Here is a 17752-nt window from a genome sequence, read left to right on the forward strand (position 1 = left end):
AAAACATTTTTGACAGGTTTATGTGTCTGTTTGCATTGTAAATATTTAATGCCCCTTCGCCCTGTGTAGTAAACGTGTGTAGTCCTGAAAGGTGAGGCGTGGGACATGCTTTGTGTGTGTCTCTAAACACTTAATATTGGTTTATAGGAATACGAGATTCAATCGTAACTCCATTAATTCCCCAAGAAGTGAGAAATGCCCTTAATCCGTGTTTGCACATGAGGGGATTTTTGTGCTTGAGTGATCTGTGATTACAGAGGGCATGAATTACGTGATTAACCTTGCGGCTAAATTGCTGATAACGCCTATTCCTGTCCATCCGTTTCTTTCCCACTAAACCCAAGGAACTAAGGGATTTGCACCCTTGAATTACAGAAGGCTGTCAAATCAGCTGAAACAAAGAGAAAACACCCAGGGAAATTGAAACCTATGAAAAGAGACTCCATGGGCTACAGGATGCTCTGGGAGAAGCTTTTCCTCACCTGCCTGAGAGGGAGGTGTGGCTGCAGCCCTTCAGCACCTTACACAGAATCATGGCACGGTTTGGGTTGGAAGGGACCTCAAACTCATCCAGTTCCACCCCCTGCCATGGGCAGGGACACCTCCCACTGGATCAGGGGCTCCAAACCCCATCCAACCTGGCCTTGAACCCCTCCACCACTGCTCTGGGCAACCTGTTCCAGGGCCTCCCCACCCTCACAGCAAAACATTTCCTCCTAAGATCTCATCTCAATCTCCCCTCTTGCAGCTTAAAACCGTTCCCTCCTCATCCTGTCTCTGCCCTCCCTGATCCAGAGCCCCTCCCCAGCTTTCCTGGGGCCCCTTTCAGCACTGGAAGCTGCTCTGAGGTCTCCCCACAACATTCTCCAGGCTGAACAACCTCAACTCCCTCAGCCTGTCCTCGCACAGGAGGTTCTCCAGCCCTTGGATCATCTCTGTGGCCTCCTCTGGACTTGCTCCAACAGCTCCGTGTCCTTCCTCTGCTGAGGACTCCAGAACTGGACACAGGGCTCCAGGTGAGGTCTCACCAGGACGGAGCAGAGGGGCAGAACCCCCTCCCTGCTGGTCCCACTGCTCTGGATGCAGCCCAGGACGCGGTTGGCTTGCTGGGCTGCGAGCGCACGTTGCCAGCTCATGCTGATCTTCTCACCCACCACCATCCTGAGGACTTCAGGCTCTCCCTCCATTTGCTCGGTGAGTAATTTAAACTTTTCTCAAGTTTTCTCCGCTTTTGGTTTGCCTAAATGCTGTCTGACTTCATTCAATGCTTATTTTGCGCTTTCTCCCGTGGCTGCTGCAAATAATAATGGGAAAACGTGGCTGATTATCGAGAAAAAAAGAGCGATGGTCTGTTCGGAAGACGCGCGGTGGCTGCAGAGCTGAGAGTGCTTGGGCTGAGCCCTGCTTTTCCCAGAAGGAAAAGGCTGTGGTCAGGAGAAGGGGATGGATTTTTCCTGGATGGAGAGGCTCGCTGAGATTGCTCGAAAGGCTGCAAAACATCAGGTTGATGGTTCTCTCTTCTCCCTCTTTTCTGCTTTAAACCTCTGGCATCTCTCTGGCTTGTTGATGGCTGTGAAGGGGGAATGGGGAATTCCTGCAGCAGAGCAGGAGGGACGCATCTGTGGGGCACGTGGGGACCAAAAGCCTCTGTGGGGAGCATCAGAACAAGCAAAGCTCGAGAGCACAGCCCTAACTCCTTCATCACCTCCAGACCTGGTGGATGGTTCCCCAGGATGGGGGATGAGCTGCTGTAAGTGCATTTACTGAGAGCTGTGACATGTTGATGTCCCATCTCCCTCCGGGCTGGGTGGTGTTTTGCTTTGGGAATGCATCCAGTTTCCTAATTGACACTGATAGTTTCCTTGGAACTAGTACAGATTGCTGTGTAAATAACTTTTCAGGGTATTTTTTAATGTGTTTTATTTATCCGGTAGAGCGTAGCAGCTCCGTGAGCTTGCAGGGTTTCCTGCAGTAAAGATCTACGGGGCGATGGGTGTTTGGTTCGCTCAGCGCTCACTCGTGTATTGAACTTGGGTTGGTACAAACGCATAAATTCCCTTCTCTTGTGCAGTCCATGTCTTAGGAACTTCCCAACTGGTATTTTTTCCCGAGGATCTGTAAGCGTATAAGACAGCAGGAGAGAGGGGGGGAAAATAGAATCGTAGAATAGTTTGGGTTAGAAGGGACCTTAAAGATCATCTCGTTTCAACCCTGCTGTGATGGGCAGGAATGTATCCCACTGGGTCACGTTGCTCCAAGCCCCATCCAACCTGGCCTTGAGATCACCAGCAAATCAAGAAACAGATATATTCTGTAATATCATGGAATGGGTTGGGTTGGAAGGGACCTCAAAGCCCATCCAGTCCCACCCCTGCCATGGGCAGGGACACCTCCCACTGGATCAGGGGCTCCAAGCCCCATCCAACCTGGCCTGGAACCCTTCCAGGGATGGGGCAGCCACCACTGCTCTGGGCAACCTGGACCAGGGCCGTAAGCGTATGTGGGTGGAAGGTGCATCCTGAGCTTTGCCGGAGGGTGGAAGGTGCATCCTGAGCACCAGTTGTGAGCACGGCAGGATGCCAAGGGATGAATGCTCTATGGGTGTATGGATGGTGGTGTTTGGATCACTGAGACGGTCTCTGGTGATGCCATCCAGGAGGACTTTCTAGCAGAGACGTTCAGGACGGTGTGGTGGGTGCAAGGTCTCTGTGCCCCGCGGGATGCAGGTTCTCTCCCCTGCGCCACCAAAGCCCCAGCGCTGGGATTTTTATTTAAGTCGTTGGATTAATCCAGGATCTCGGCTGTGTTTGTTCACCGCCTACGCTTATTATCTAGTTTGCCGCATTCTTTGTTTCTCTTCAAATATTGTTTCTGCTTTGAAGGGTAATGAACATAAAGGCAAATATCTCACCTTTTCCCTCTTGAAATGGCATTAAGCTGCGTGTTTGCCTTAGGTGACAAGATGCAGCCCAAGGAGTGGAAGGTTTTCCGGCCACACCTTAACTCGTTGTCTTATTCTGCCACAACTGTGCACACAGGGAATAAAAACATTTGTATTTATCCACGAGATTTAATTCCTTTTAAAAGACAAGAGATCCGTTTGTAGAACAAGTAAGTGTTTTCCGATGGCCTCTGCAGGTGTAAATCTCTCATGGAACATTGCAGCATGGCTGAGGATGGAATTCCAGCCCTAAATAATATCATTTTTGGAGAGCTGTGAGCCTTTTGCTCCTGGAATTAAGCAGATGCCATACCGCAATATCCAGTACACATCCCCAATGCAGCATCCTTCTTTGCTTCATCCTCCTTTGCTTCACTTACAGCCTGCTGCAGGCACAGAGGCCCCTGTATTCATCTTTTGGGTAAAACCAAGCTTTTTTCCCTATTTTCTCTTTCACCTGCTGTAATTTGCGCTGCAAAAGTCTGTTTATCATTGCCTGGAGGAAGAGGAACCCTCCAAAACCAGCCCAGAGATGCAGATCTTCAACGCCCAGCCCAGCCACAACCACTCATCAACTGAATCCTCCCAGTACGTTAATCTCCTCCATTTAATATTTTCTATCATTTTATTTGCTTTAAAGCTTTACCCCCCGCGCTGTTTTTCCTCGAGTGGTACGAGAAGCGTGCGGTGATCGGTGCCCGCGGGGCTGCTTTGCAAAAAAGATGAGCGGTCTCGTGGTGAAAGAGAGGACGTTAGATAAATACAGCAATAATTCCTCCTTTCAGCAGCACAAACAGAGGATGAGGAGGGTTGATGTGCCGTAGACACCCAGCAAAAAGAAGCTGGGCAGGGAGGAGTGAAATATTGGCCATTTGCTAAATAATTTGTGCTGGGAAGAGGGAGACCTTGTGGGAAAGCTGTGGAGAGCAAAGAGTGCCGCTGTCTCCCGCTGGCTGCAAAATCTGAGTGAAAATGGGATAGGTTTAAGTGTCACAAATAAAATGAGTTTCTTGGTCCATCGTCTGAAGCCTGAGAGCTCCAGACCTTGGATCAGACAATGTTCTGGTACTCTGCTCGGTGCCCAGCAGTGGGGCTGCTTTGCATTGAGTAGGATCTTGCAAAGGTGCCTTGAAGGCTCCAGGGTTTTTGCTCCACAATTCGCCGTTTGCCTCTTAGTGTCAAAAACTCCAATGATTCCACATCGCCTTGATGACACGGACGAGGCTGTGGCTTTGGGGACAAGTCCTGGCTCTGGGAAGAAGTGTTGCTGGCTTTAGTGGTGACATTCATAGAATGGTTTGGTTTGGAAGGGATCTTAAACATCATCCGATTCCACCCCCTGCCATGGGCAGGGACACCTCCCATTGGATCAGGGGCTCCAAGCCCCATCCAACCTGGTCTGGAACCCCTCCAGGGATGGAGCAGCCACCACTGCTCTGGGCAACCTGGGCCAGGGCCTCACCACCCTCGCAGGAGAACGTTTCTGCCTAAGATCTCATCTCAATCTCCCCTCTTTCAGCTGGAAACAAACTGTAAAGTGATGTAGAAGTACCATTCTGGGGGACGCAGTTGATGCAAGTAGCTCCTCGCTGGGGAACAGCATGGATATCCAGGCTAAACCACCGGTGTTCGGGAAAAAACTGAGTTTCATCATGGAAACTTGCCTGGGAGCTTCACAATCTTCATTCCCCCCACCTCGTACGTGACAATACCTAGCAGCAAACCAATCTGATAGATGCTGGCAGAGCTCCCAGCCGCCACAGCACTCGGAGTCTAGAAAAAGGATTAATATTATCTAGCTGGTACAAAGGGAGCCCACGTTCTGCTTGCTTCAGACCTGGTTGAGGGGGAGAAGTGTCTGCACACGCTCGAGGGGAACATCTGGCATTTGCTTTCCTTTCCGGCAGCCCCAGCCCTGCACCCAGGCAGCTTCGCCCTGGCCGAGCAGCGCAGCCGTTGGGATGATGTTTGTAAAGCATTTGGAGATCCTTCTGCAGGGGAAATGGTGTTGGGTGTACCCCAGTGTTCCTCTGTCCCGTGGAAATCCTCCAAAGCTCCAACCCAGAAGCCTGGGAGCTGCCATCCCTCGTGAGAAAGTGGCTCCAAATGAATAAGTGCTTTGCTAGAGCCCAACTGGTTCGTTTTCCCAGTTAACGCAGCCATTTATTCTTCAGGGGAGTGGCGAGGAACCCCGGGTGCCCCCACCCAAGCTCTGTTTGCAGAGAGACTTGTGCTAATCCTTCTGCTTTCCGGCGTGGTGCGAGCAGGACCCCGTTGTGCCACCTGGGCTGGGCGACCTAACGGCCGGTGGAAAAGTACCATGGGAGGCTTTGCCAAAGAGCCGATATCCCTGTGTTTTGCTCCTCTCGGTCACACAGGCTCTTCTCTTTCTCCCTTTCTCCTCTGTCGCTGCTGAAAGCCCCGATTCAGCTTCACCAGGCTTGGGTGGTGCAAACTCTTGGACGCAAAGGGTGTAAAATCATACTGAGCTGGAAACTCATCTTAAAAGCTGGGAATATCTCCTTGGGAGGCTTAGGGCTCGATGGGGCTGTCCTTAGCCAGGAGGATCCTTGCTTCCAGGTGATATCACCTCAAGTCTGAAGAAGCCCTTGCTTTTCTGCAAGTCTGGTTGCCCCAAAAGGCTCTCAATGAACAGAAAAGGTAGGAATCATAGAATTGTTTGGTTGGAAAAGACCTTTGAAATTGAGTCCAACCGTACCTGTCTACTACCAAACCATGTCCCTGAGCACCTCATCTACCCGTATTTTAAATACCTCCAGGGATGGTGACTCCACCACCCCGCTGGGCAGCCTCTGCCAGGGCCTGAGAACCTTTTTAATGAAGACATTTTTCCTGATGTCCAATCTGAACCTCCCCTGGTGCAACTTGAGGCCGTTTCCTCTCATCCTATCTCTTGTCGCTTGGGAGAAGAGCCCAGCACCCACTTGGCTACGACCTCCTTTCAGGCAGTTCTAGACAGCGGTAAGGTCTCCCTTCAGCCTCCTTTTCTCCAGGCTAAACAACCCCAGGTCCCTCAGCTGCTCCTCATACGTTTTATTCTCCAGCCCCTTCATCAGCTTCGTTGCTCTTCTCATGGGAAGACCAAGCGTGGCTGATCTCTCTTGGAAACCCAAACCCTAGTGCTGGAAGAAGCCCAAAGTGGGAACAGAATTGGGCAAAACCATCATCTACAGTGGTGTAAGCATCCCTGCTTTCTCTTGCAGAGATCCCCCTCCGTGCCGTGCTTTGACATCGGCCGGTGGGAATGTCTCATCGCAGCCGGAGCCTCCCGAACGTCCTTGCTCTCCCTGCCAGAGAGAAAGGCCAACTCCCCCGTGCAGGGAGCTGGAGGCAGAGCCCAGATGCTGCAGCTCCTTTCCATGCCTCCCACCTACCCACTGCCAGGGAGGGCACTGCTGGGGGGGCTGTGGCGAGGCTGCAGCGAGGTGACCGCGGGCGACAGGTGTGGTGCCCCTCTCGTCCCTGCACTTCATAATTTTGGGCTTTCGAACACAAAGTAATGAACCAGCTCCATATCCTTCTTACGCTGGAATCCTCAGCGTAAGGAGATGGAGCTGCCGGAACGGGTCCAGAGGAGGCTACAAAGATGATCCGAGGGTTGGAGAACTTTCCCTACGAGGACAGGCTGAGAGAGTTGGGGGTGTTCAGCCTGGAGAAGAGAAGGCTCCGAGGAGACCTTGGAGTGACCTTCCAGTACCTGAAGGGGCTGCAAGAAAACTGAGGAGGGGCTGTTCATAAGGGCTTGTGGGGATAGGATGAGGGGGAATGGGGATAAACTGGAGAGGGGCAGATTTAGACTAGCCATTAGGAATAATTTCTTCACCACGGAGTGATGAGGCCCTGGCCCAGGTTGCCCAGAGCAGTGGTGGCTGCCCCATCCCTGGAGGGGTTCCAGGCCAGGTTGGATGGGGCTTGGAGCCCCTGATCCAGTGGGAGGTATCCCTGCCCATGGCAGGGGTGGAACTGGATGATCGTTAAGGTCCCTTCCAACCCAGACTATTCTACGATTCTATCTTTCTATGATTCCATGTACCCCAGAGCCTGTCGGCTTGGACACCCTGTACCTGACTTCAAAGTCCTTTTTCTTTGCCCTGTTTCCTTTTTCTTCCAAGACTGGAGCGTCTCAACACGAACCCATCCATATATGCTTCGCTCCTAACTCCTTTTCCTGTAAAAATACTTGTCTTATCTCACGACTTTCCCTTCTGTGAGAGGTCTGCCATAAATTACCGCAGGCAGACGGCTTTGGAAGCACTTCCAGGGCTCTTTGCTGTGGATTCCTCTCTGCCTTTGACTGCTCTTAATAAATGGTGCCCAGACCAGAACAGAAGAAAGAGGAGGAATGTGCTTGGATTTTTGTGAGAGGCAGCAAGAGAGTTTCCCATGGGAACGACAGTCTGCAAAGCTGCATTTTGCCGCATCTCATGGAATCGTTAAGATTGGAGAAGACCTCCAAGATCCTCAAGTCCAATTTGCCCCTCAACTTGTCCATCAAGTGCCCCCTTTCCTTTTCGTTCCCCAGTGTGGTTTGGGTTGGAAGGGACCTCAAAGCCCATCCAGTCCCACCCCGTGCCATGGGCAGGGACACCTCCCACTGGATCAGGGGCTCCAAGCCCCATCCAACCTGGCCTGGAACCCTTCCAGGGATGCAGCAGCCACCACTGCTCTGGGCAACCTGGGCCAGGGAAAATAATTCCTCCTGATATCTCATCTCAATCTCCCATCTTTCAGATTTAAACCGTTCCCCCTCATCCTCTCCCTGCCCTCCCTGATCCAGAGCCCCTCCCCAGCTTTCCTGGAGCCCCTTTCAGCACTGGAAGCTGCTCTAAGGTCTCCCCAGAAGGTTTCCTGCAGATGACAAGAGCATCCACAATAAGAACAGTAAATAGTGAGAATCCTCAAGGGTTTTTAAGACCTCTCAATCCTTTTGCTTTACGGTTTAGCTTGCCTCTCTTTGGGAAGCATCCGCGCTCCCCAAAATGCAAATCTGAGTGCTCCTTTGCTCCAAGTTTTTCTGCGCTTCCCTCCAAAGCATCTTTCTAATAAATGGGTACCAAAACTGAGGGAGAAGGGGAACACTGGTCCGATGAAGCCTGGTGCTTGGGATGTCCTTGCGTTTCCCACCCCCTGTTTAGCTCCGTGTAGCGAAATCGTTCCCACTGCTCTGGTTTGCAAATGTTGTGTAGGTCAAGCTGAAGATTTTTCTTGGCTCCAGCCCTGGGAGTTCTTGCCAAGTATGTGGTTTATTGCATGCAAATGTTAGTCAACAGTTACATTATCCAAAGGCAGCCCTTTTTTCTTCTTTTTCTTTCTTTTTTTTTTTTAGCTTGAAATGAATGCTTTGGCACAAACAAGTGTAAATGTTATGTCAGTGTTAGACACAATTTAATCTTGATGGATACGCTAGCGGCGGAGCGTGACACCAATTGACAGACATTAAATGATGCTTTCTGTTCCTAGTTGTATCCAAACAGGAGTTCTGCTTCGTTAAGGCTGATTAAAACTCCACGTTTCCCTATTTAGGGTGGGAGTTTTCTCTTCTGTGTTAATCAAGGGGATATTTATCACTGGGAAAGCCTGGCATGTCGTTTCCTTTGTTGTGATTAATGCTTTTAACACTCTCGGATGGTTTGGTTATCCGAAGGGTACAGCCTTTTCTTTTCGTCCTCGTGCTTTGCGCTTGGAAGGGAAAAGGAAAAACCAACTGGAAGTCTCTCCTCTGTCCATAACGAAACCGTTGCAGAGAAAAGGGTTGGGAGTAGAGGAGGGAGGGCAGGGCTGAGCCAGCTGAGATGCTTCTCCATGGCAGAGGCTGGGAAGGAGCAGGAGCTGCTGCCTGCATCCCTGCCTCCAACCGGCATCGATTTCAGCCCCAGAACCTGCTTTGGCAGATGCTCACGCTGCAAAACCCATGGGCTTTGGCGTGCAGGAGGCTTTTGGTTTGGGTTAGGAATAGGGCAGATCCTTTGAGCAACAGGATTAGTGCGGCAGGAGGAGAATGGACTTCCAGTCACAGAATCACAGAATCACCAGGTTGGAAAGGACCCATTGGATCATCGAGTCCAACCATTCCTAACACTCCCTAAACCATGTCCCTCAGCACTTCATCCACCCGTTCCTTAAACACCTCCAGGGAAGGGGACTCGACCACCTCCCTGAGCAGCTGTTCCAGTGCCCGATGACTCTTTCTGTGAAGAATTTTTTTCTGATATCCAACCTGAACCTCCCCTGACGGAGCTTCAGGCCATTCCCTCTTGTCCTGTCCCTTGGGAGAAGAGCCCAGCTCCCTCCTCTCCACAACCTCCTTTCAGGGAGTTGGAGAGAGTAATAAGGTCTCCCCTCAGCCTCCTCTTCTCCAGGCTGCGGGGACCACTGCTTGTCCCTGCCTCTCACAAAGGGTCACCCCATGTCCAGGAGCTGTTGTTCCCCTCCACGAAACCTCCAAGTGAAGGCGATGGAGCCTGGTGAGCTGCATCTACCTGAGGGTTTAGCTGCTGAGCATCCAGCACCAGCCTCCCAAGGCAACGGGAGCTCCCCTGAAATCCCATTTTTACCCTCTTGTTGCCTGCTTTGGCTTTCGTTTTTTTATTTTTGAATTTTAAAGCTACTAAAAGACACAATTGAGGGGGGGAATAATGGTATTTCAGCTCCCTTTCAGTGCAGGAAAAGTTGCTGCTGCCAACAGCAGAGGCGAGGGAGGGTGTGCATGGGCAGGCTGTGACCCAAGGTCAGTCCCTCTCTGCCTCTGTATGAGGGGAAAACGCTCGCACCGATGGCTCCCGGGATGAATCCTCCTTATTATGGTCCTCTGGAGCCCAGAGCTGCCCCTGATTGCTCTGATGTGGTTGCAGAACTGGAAGGCAGGGGCTGAAATTAAAACTGGGATCAGTTCACGTAGAGGAAAGCTCTGGAAGCCCCTGGAATTGTGTTTAAATTGTGGGATTACGGGTAATTTGGGGTCGATAGAGAAAGTATTTCATGATATAAACTTTTATTTTGGGGCAATAGTCACCTGTTTCATGCATGTGGGAGAGTGAATGGGTGCTCAGTGGCTTTCTATATGTGAGTGGCTGAGTGATGGAGCAGCGTTTGGTGCTGAGCACTTAGAAATAGCGATGAATGATGATTTACCACCCGCAAAACCCGTTAAATTGGTGCTTGTGACAATTCATTGTGCAAAACTCTCTCGAGGGCAGCATCTGTCGCAGTTGTTCGTGTGAGAACCTGGTGCTGGGCGAACAGTCGCGGGCATTTCGGATGAGGAGCAACCAATACAATGTTTTGGTCACTCCAGTTTCTCTTCCTTGATTTGCTGGTGTTCTTGAGGCCAGGGTGGATGGGGTTTGGAGCCCCTGATCCAGTGGGAGGCATCCCTGCTCATGGCAGGGAGTGGAACTGGATGGGCTTTGAGGTCCCTTCCCACCCACTCCACGATTTTGTGGCACAAACAGGGATTAAAACAAAAGCCCAAACCCATGGCAAAAAAAAACCCCACAGGGGAAGCTTGCTTTTAATAAAGACTCTGCAGTTTTTATTCCAAAGGACACTGCACATCAGGTAAGATAGTATCAAAAATATGTACAAAAAATAGCAACTATTTGCTTTATACCAGCAGAGTTAAGTGTAAGCTGTCGGGTGTTGAACCAACAAAGGTATTTTACTGCTTGTAAACCATCCGCGGGGGAAATAAAAGCAGCTGACAGAAACGTTTTCCCAAAGAAGCATCCAAGAAGTTGAGTTTATAGCTCGTTTTCAGTTTACATCTTATTGTCCCAGCCCAATTCAGTCCTTCCCAGCAGAAGATGCCCGTCCCTGCTGCTCTTCTGCCGTCGGTGCAAAGCACACGCTCTAACCCCTGTTCAGGAGCTGGATATCCTGGATGCTCCAAGGATGCTATTGAGGAGAAGCTATAGGATGCTGTTGAGGAGCTGGATATCCTGGATGCTCCAAGGATTCTATTCAGGAGCAGCTATGGGATGCGGTTCAGGAGCTGGATATCCTGAATGCTCCAAGAATTCTATTGAGGAGCAGCTATGGAATGCTTTTGAGGAGCTGGATATCCTGGATGCTCCAAGGATGCTATTGAGGAGCAGCTATGGAATGCTTTTGAGGAGCTGGATATCCTGGATGCTCCAAGGATGCTATTGAGGAGCAGCTATGGAATGCTTTTGAGGAGCTGGATATTCTGGATGCTCCAAGGATGCTATTGAGGAGCAGCTATGGAATGCTTTTGAGGAGCTGGATATCCTGAATGCTCCAAGGATTCTATTCAGGAGCAGCTATAAGATGCTTTTAAGGAGCTGGATATCCTGGATGCTCCAAGGATTCTATTCAGGAGCAGCTATAGGATGCTATTCAGGAGCTGGATATCCTGGATGCTCCAAGGATTCTATTGAGGAGCAGCTATAAGATGCTTTGGAGGAGCTGGATATCCTGGATGCTCCAAGGATTCTATTGAGGAGCAGCTATGGAATGCTTTTGAGGAGCTGGATATCCTGGATGCTCCAAGGATGCTATTCAGGAGCTGGATATCCTGGATGCTCCAAGGATTCTATTCAGGAGCAGCTATAGGATGCTATTCAGGAGCTGGATATCCTGGATGCTCCAAGGATTCTATTCAGGAGCAGCTATAGGATGCTATTCAGGAGCTGGATATCCTGGATGCTCCAGGATCCTACTCAGAAGCTGCTAATCCAGTGTATTTAGTGCAAATATAGCATCTCTGCCTTAATTTAAGCAGCATCCTTCCAACCCAAACCATCCTATGATCCCAAGGGTCCGGATAACCCCATGGGAGTTCAGCACAACCTCCGCTCCCTGTGGATGCGAGCGTGGGCTTGGCTTTGAGACCATAAGGGACTTTTTGTTCGGTTCCAAAGCAGCAGATAAGCAAAGTGCAAAGTGGATGAGCAGCAGGGCTGGGGTTGAAACACTTTGCAACAGTGGAAGAAGGTGACCTTCTTCCCGGAGTGTCGGCTGCGGGAGAACAGGCTGGGGGACGCGCAGCAGTGGAGAGCAGGAGCTGGAAGAAAAATGTTATCTCCAGATATTAGAGGTCACTTCCAGACAATTAGAAAGACCGAGCGTCCTCCAAATTGAGCGAACAGCTTTGATAACGAGAGCAGCTGAATATCTGCGCCACAAAGGGGTTCAGTTTGCGCGTTCTCCTCTCCCCATCCTCCCTTCCCCTTAGCTTTGCCTTCTCCACGTACCCAGAGCAGCTCCACGTGGGACCTTGCAGGATGTGGATCTATTAGAAAGCCAAAAGATCCTTTCCCAAACAATCTTATTAACCGAGACAGCTCTAAGCAGCTTCTTATTGTCATCTAATCACCTGCATTTCCCTCCTGCAGGAGGGAACCGGACCACTGGGGTTTGTAATTCTCTTTCAGAAACACAGGCACATTTCTGGAGAGGGAAAAAAACTCTGTGTATTTTTGTTTCAGAAGGTTAAATTTGCTCCCGCAGGGCTCACGCAAGCTGAGAAACAGCGGTTGAGGTGTTTCCTCTCAGAAATCACATTTATTTCTACACTCTCTCCCATGGACTTGGCGAAAATGAAAGTTTTAAGTATGATTTGTTATAGAAGAACTAAATATTTGCTAATCTGCTAGTGCAAGTAGTTGTCATCTCATTAAAAGTCATTACAAAGTTATCACCCTCTTGCTACCCTGCGTTAGGAAATGGGCTGATTTCACTCTCAAAGAGGGAATTTGCTGCGTTGAAAGCTGATGGCAGCCTTGAACGAGGAGCTGTTGCTATTTTCAATAGCTTAGACGGGAACGTTCAAACGGCGTCAACACCCGGATATGCAAAACTCATCTGTCATTGCGCTATTGTCCGTGTTCCCGAGGCTTTCTGGTTTGGTTTCTCAAGGCTCTTAAGGCACCGGCAGTGGCAGTTGATATCGCGGCAAGGGATGAGGTTGTGGGGGGGGTTAAGCTGGGGCGGCCACCTGAGCTCAGGTAATGACAAACCAGGCTATGAGAAACCTGATCCAGTGGGAGGTGTCCCTGCCCATGGCAGGAGGGGGGACTGGATGGGCTTTGAGGTCCCTTCCAACCCAACCCATGCTACGATTCTATGAAACCTGCTCCCTGGTTGCAGCTCTGTGGCCATCAGGCACTTAATTTGTTGATGCTCATGGCAGAAAGGGGTTTAATCCTCCCTAAAAGCGCGTTGCCCCAGGTGGAGGTTGTTGTCCTGCCTTACAGAATGCAGAAATTTTGTGTGTGGGGCTCTAAGATCCCTCTGGGACCACAACCAGCGATGCTATCAATGACAGAAATGCAATATTTTTTGGCCTTTTTTTGTTCTTTTAAGCTTAATTTTTAGCTCATGCAACGGTTGGTGGCCCCAGTGGCTGAGCTGGGGCTGTGTTGGTGCCAACGCAGGATGCTCAGTTTGCTTTTTGCCCCCTCAGCAAGGGGCAAAGACGATGTAGGAGGGACAGAGGGGAGCGATCGCTGTCTCTGTGGCTGGATAGAATGGTTTGGATTGGAAGGGACCATAAAGGTCATCCGGTCCAACCCCCCCTGCAGTGATCGGGGCCATCTTCAACCACATCAAGTTGCTCAGAACCCCATCCAACCTGACCTTGAATGGTTCCAGGGGTGAGGCAGCCACCACCGCTCTGGGCAAAGCATCCCTTTCTGTTCCTGAAAGAACCTGCAATGTTTTCCGGCTGCAGATTGGCATCAGATCAGTGCTACCACAGAATCTTAGCATAGTTTGGGTTGGAAGGGACCTTAAAGATCATCCAGTTCCAACCTCCCTGCTATGGGCAGGAAGATCCCACTAGATCAGGCTGCTATCAAGCTCTCTGATTTACACACTCTTAAAATCTTTTTTTTTTTGGCTTTTTCTTTGTTTTTTTACTGTTAGCAACAAGAGAGGCTTGTGAGGCAACTGGAAGATGCTGATCGTTACGGTGAATGCAGTCTTCCTCTCCTAATAAGCACTAGAAAGAGCGATGCAGTATTAAAACCCCCACATTTTTAAGAGAAAAAGATGCTTTCTGCTTAAAAAAAAAAAAAAAAGCAGTTACCACCAGGAGGGATTCCAGCCATTCAGGTAGTAGAGGCACGGCAGGTACTGCCAACCACCCCGCAGCGCCAGGAGCGATGCTCCGGGCATCTCAGCCGCTTTCTGCCCCACCAGCCGCGTGTCCAATCTGCTGATTTCCGAGGCGACCTGTTTCCTCTTGGTTTTATACCTCCTGTTCTGGAACCAGATTTTCACCTGGGTTTCGGTGAGGTGCAGGTTTTTGGCCAAGTGGGCACGCTCGGGTGCCGAGAGGTATTTTTGGTGGCTGAATTTCCGCTCTAATTCGATGACTTGGGTGTGGGAGAACGCCGCCCGCGAGCGCTTCGCCTGCTTGGGGGGGTGCTGGGCACATTCTGACAGGTAGGTCTCCGCTGTGGCATCTGTGGGAGGAAAGAGATGAGATTTATCTGCCTGGAAAAAGCCCGAATCGATTGCTTTTTCCCTTCCAGAAAACAAAATATTCATATTTTTGTTATAAAACCATTACCATTCATCCTATTGCTGCACACTTCAGGGCAGGAATATGATGAAGGGAATGGTTTTCAGCTGAAAAAGGGGAGATTGAGATCACATCTTAGGAAGAAATTCTTCATGATGAGGATTTTGCCCAGGTCGCCCAGAGCAGTGGTGGCTGCCCCATCCCTGGAGGGGTTCCAGGCCAGGTTGGATGGGGTTTGGAGCCCCTGATCCAGTGGGAGGTGTCCGTGCCCATGGCAGGGGTGGGACTGGATGGGCTTTGAGATCCCTTCCCACCCAAATCATTCCATGATTCTATGATGTTATCTTGGAAATATTTTCATTGAGGGGAGTGAAGACCATCTTAAAGTCATTTAAGGGAGTTTTTCCTCCCTAAATCACTCTTTTTTAATTCATAGACGCACGCGTTGAGTACAAACATACATTCAAGGGTCTGAAATAATGCAGAAAGGGATATTTTGAGATGCTGGTGGAGCTCTGCCTCAAACCTCACGGTACTTTTGGTGCAAACACTATGGCATCGACAGCTCCTGAGATATTTATTGCAGAATTCATACTATCATGCACTTCACTCCTCTCCCTTGTGCCTAGGGGAAAATCCTGATCCCTGAAGAAAACAAGTTTCTGTCCTCAGGATATGGAAAATAAACTCCTTTCTCCTCTCTTTCATGACTCTAAGGCTGCGCCAAGAAATTTTAGGGCAGATTTTTAAACCTTTATTACACCTAAGGGCTGCAGAGCTGCACTTGAATCCGAACTCCAAAGCAGCACCGCAGTTTTTGCCTCCTATTTATTTCTTGCGGCATCGTTTGGTCACCAGAAAGGTTCTGTGCTCCTTGGGAAGCATCACCTGTACCTGTTAAGACTTCTTAAGTTCATTTATTTATGCAATTAGTTCTTTTCTGCGTGTTCCTCAGCTTGGGATAAAAATAGGCTAATTTTTCCCCCCCCTTTAGTCGTTTCTTAGTATCTTTTCTTAAGATGTGAACAGAATGCAACGGGCTTCATTCCCAGCTTATGTAAATCATGGTCATCTCACCGAAAGCCTGGGATTTCACTTTCTGGGAGATTCAGTATGACTTTTAATGATTTTTCATACAATAAGCCCGGTGCCTGTTGCTGAATTTGCTTTTAAGTAGAAGCGTCTTTTAATAGAATTGAATTGTAAAGCCAAAATTCCCCTGGCAAGGGCTCTCTTAGCAAGAACGAGCTGGTCACTAGAGAGTTCTAAATTGCTTTTTTGGCTGTTGCAGCTCAGCTCAGGGTTGTTTGGGCAAGGAATGGCTGAGTCTCCTCCGGCAGTGCCGATCGGGCTTGTGCTACTGCAGACAAGAGCTTAAAAGAATTTGTTTCTGAGTGAGCTTCGCTCCTGCAGTGAAATGATGTTCCCTGCAACGGATTTCGTGGTTGCAGACTCTTAAGAGGTGCTGGGAGTGTAGTGGGAAGAGGAGCAGGGTTGTTAATTAGTAAAGGCAGAAAAACCCTAAGAAATTCGGGGCTGAGCACCCGTGGAAGCTGAGTCCTGCTGCAAACAGCATAAATTCAACCTGAGAACTTTGTAAAGACCCCCCCCAGATCTGAGCACCGAGGAGCTCAGCCCATAGGTGAAAGCATCGTGCCCCTGGGAAAACCCTGATCCCCAAAGAAAACAAGTTTTTGTCCTCCGGCTACAGAGGGTAACTCAGAAATGGGAAATCTGCTGCTTAAAGCAGGCGGCAGCTAGAAAGTGTTGGAAAAGAATTCTTTTCTTTTCTCTTTCGCAACTCTAAGCGACGCCAAGAAATGTGGTATAACCATAGGTGCCTTTGCTGGGGACCTGCGTTAAAAGGGAGCTTTATTTGCCGAGGTATCACAGAGATGCACGGGGGGTGGAACTGGATGGGCTTTAGGGTCGCTTTCAACCCAAACCATTCTATGAAATCCATCGCCTGGGTCTTTTTTAAATGGCATTTTAGGCAGATTCCATCCTTTGAGATCTTTGAAGCGCCTGGTTTGCACGCAGCTGCTATTTCTTTTACTTCTCCACCGCTAAAGCACAGCTATTCCCTGGGATTCAAAGAATGGGTTATTTGGCTCTGAGGTGCTCGAAGCAGCCAGCCTGGATCCTTCTTGGCTGATACTGCTGATCCAAAAGGCTCAGCTGAGACCTTCCACCCCCTTACCTGCATGTGCCTTGTGGGGTGTCCCTCGGGATGCTCCAGGGGGATGAAGGCTCCTTGGAAGGTGCCCTGGGGCTGAGCTGCCCTCTGCCGTGACTCCCTCCTTCTCCTTATCCTCTGGGCTTCCAAACGCTCCGCTCTTGCTCTCTTCAGGCTGTGGTCTCCTCTCCGCCCCATCCCAGAGGATGTCTTGGATAAGGAAGGATGTTAGGGGCTTGGAGGGGATGGGCATGGTCTGCTGGGGTGCTGTCGGAGTCCAGTTCATCCCTGCTTGGGTGCTGCTGGGGGCCCTCTGCCTCCTCGCGGGGAACACCCCGGCACTCATCCTCCTCTTCCTCTCGCTGCCCAGAAGAACGCTGTCTCCTCACCCTCCCGGCTCTACATTTATCCGGCAGGCAGCCAAGCCTCCCAGGCCTGATTGGAGATCCCTGGCAGGAGTCTACGCCCTTCGGTTGTCTCTTGGCTCGCTGCGGGTTTTCTCGCTGATTGTTGCTCCCTCTTCCCCGCGACGCCCTTCCTCGCTGATCCATGGGATCACAGCCAAACGCCAGCCTCCTCCTCCTCCTTTGCCTGCCTGTTGCTCCTTTGCAGGCAAATCACCCCTGAGCTCTTATACCTTCATTTTTTTTTGGGAATTGAGATACTCCCAGGGTGGGGGTTTTGGTGAGAGGAGGAGGGGAGCAGCATCGCTGCCTTGGAGAGATGCTCTGTGATGGGACAGCTTCTGCATCCACTATCCCTCTCCCAGCGAGACGATGCTCTGCTTGCTCTTACTTATGGAAATCATTTATGTCCCAGGGTAAACCCTGGAGGTCTTTGGGAAAATGCTGATCTTGGGGGGAAAAAAAAAAGAAAATTAATGGTTGGGGTCTTTTTTTTTTCTTTTTTTTGTGTATTTTTAAGAATTTGAGGCTTTTTTTCCAAACCCTTCCACTTTGACGCCCTTTTTGTTTATTGAAAAACAGGGTGAAATGTCAAAAGCATTTTCACCAGGTTTGCAAAGCTGCTCTAACGAGAGGTTTAAAATGAAAGCTAAGGTATAACAGACAGGGAGAGCGGCTCCGGAGGCAAACGCTTGCACAGAAAGGGGCAGGAGGTTCACGTGAAA

General features: G+C 50.0%; 1 protein-coding gene across 1 annotated transcript; it reads right to left on the bottom strand.

The window, feature by feature from the left end:
* Window positions 1–11475: 11475 nt before the first annotated feature.
* NKX3-1 (NK3 homeobox 1) lies at window positions 11476–17454 on the bottom strand. The gene is made up of 2 exons (XM_009571505.2): window positions 16648–17454; window positions 11476–14388 (listed from the first exon to the last, which is right to left on the bottom strand). The coding sequence occupies exons 1-2, from the start codon at window positions 16967–16969 to the stop codon at window positions 14006–14008; spliced, it is 705 nt and encodes a 234-aa protein (XP_009569800.2). The 5' UTR covers window positions 16970–17454; the 3' UTR covers window positions 11476–14005.
* Between the last annotated feature and the right edge of the window lie 298 nt (window positions 17455–17752).

This window comes from Cuculus canorus, chromosome 26, assembly GCF_017976375.1.
Source record: "Cuculus canorus isolate bCucCan1 chromosome 26, bCucCan1.pri, whole genome shotgun sequence".
Lineage (NCBI taxonomy): Eukaryota > Metazoa > Chordata > Aves > Cuculiformes > Cuculidae > Cuculus > Cuculus canorus.

Bases quoted from the DNA above. Each gene is read 5' to 3' on its own strand.
- NKX3-1 (XM_009571505.2), bottom strand. From the start codon at position 16,969: ATGAGTGCCGGGGTGTTCCCCGCGAGGAGGCAGAGGGCCCCCAGCAGC. The intron at 14,389-16,647 runs GTAAGGGGGTGG...TTCCTCCCACAG, and splicing joins ACCCCACAAGGCACATGCAG to ATGCCACAGCGGAGACCTAC.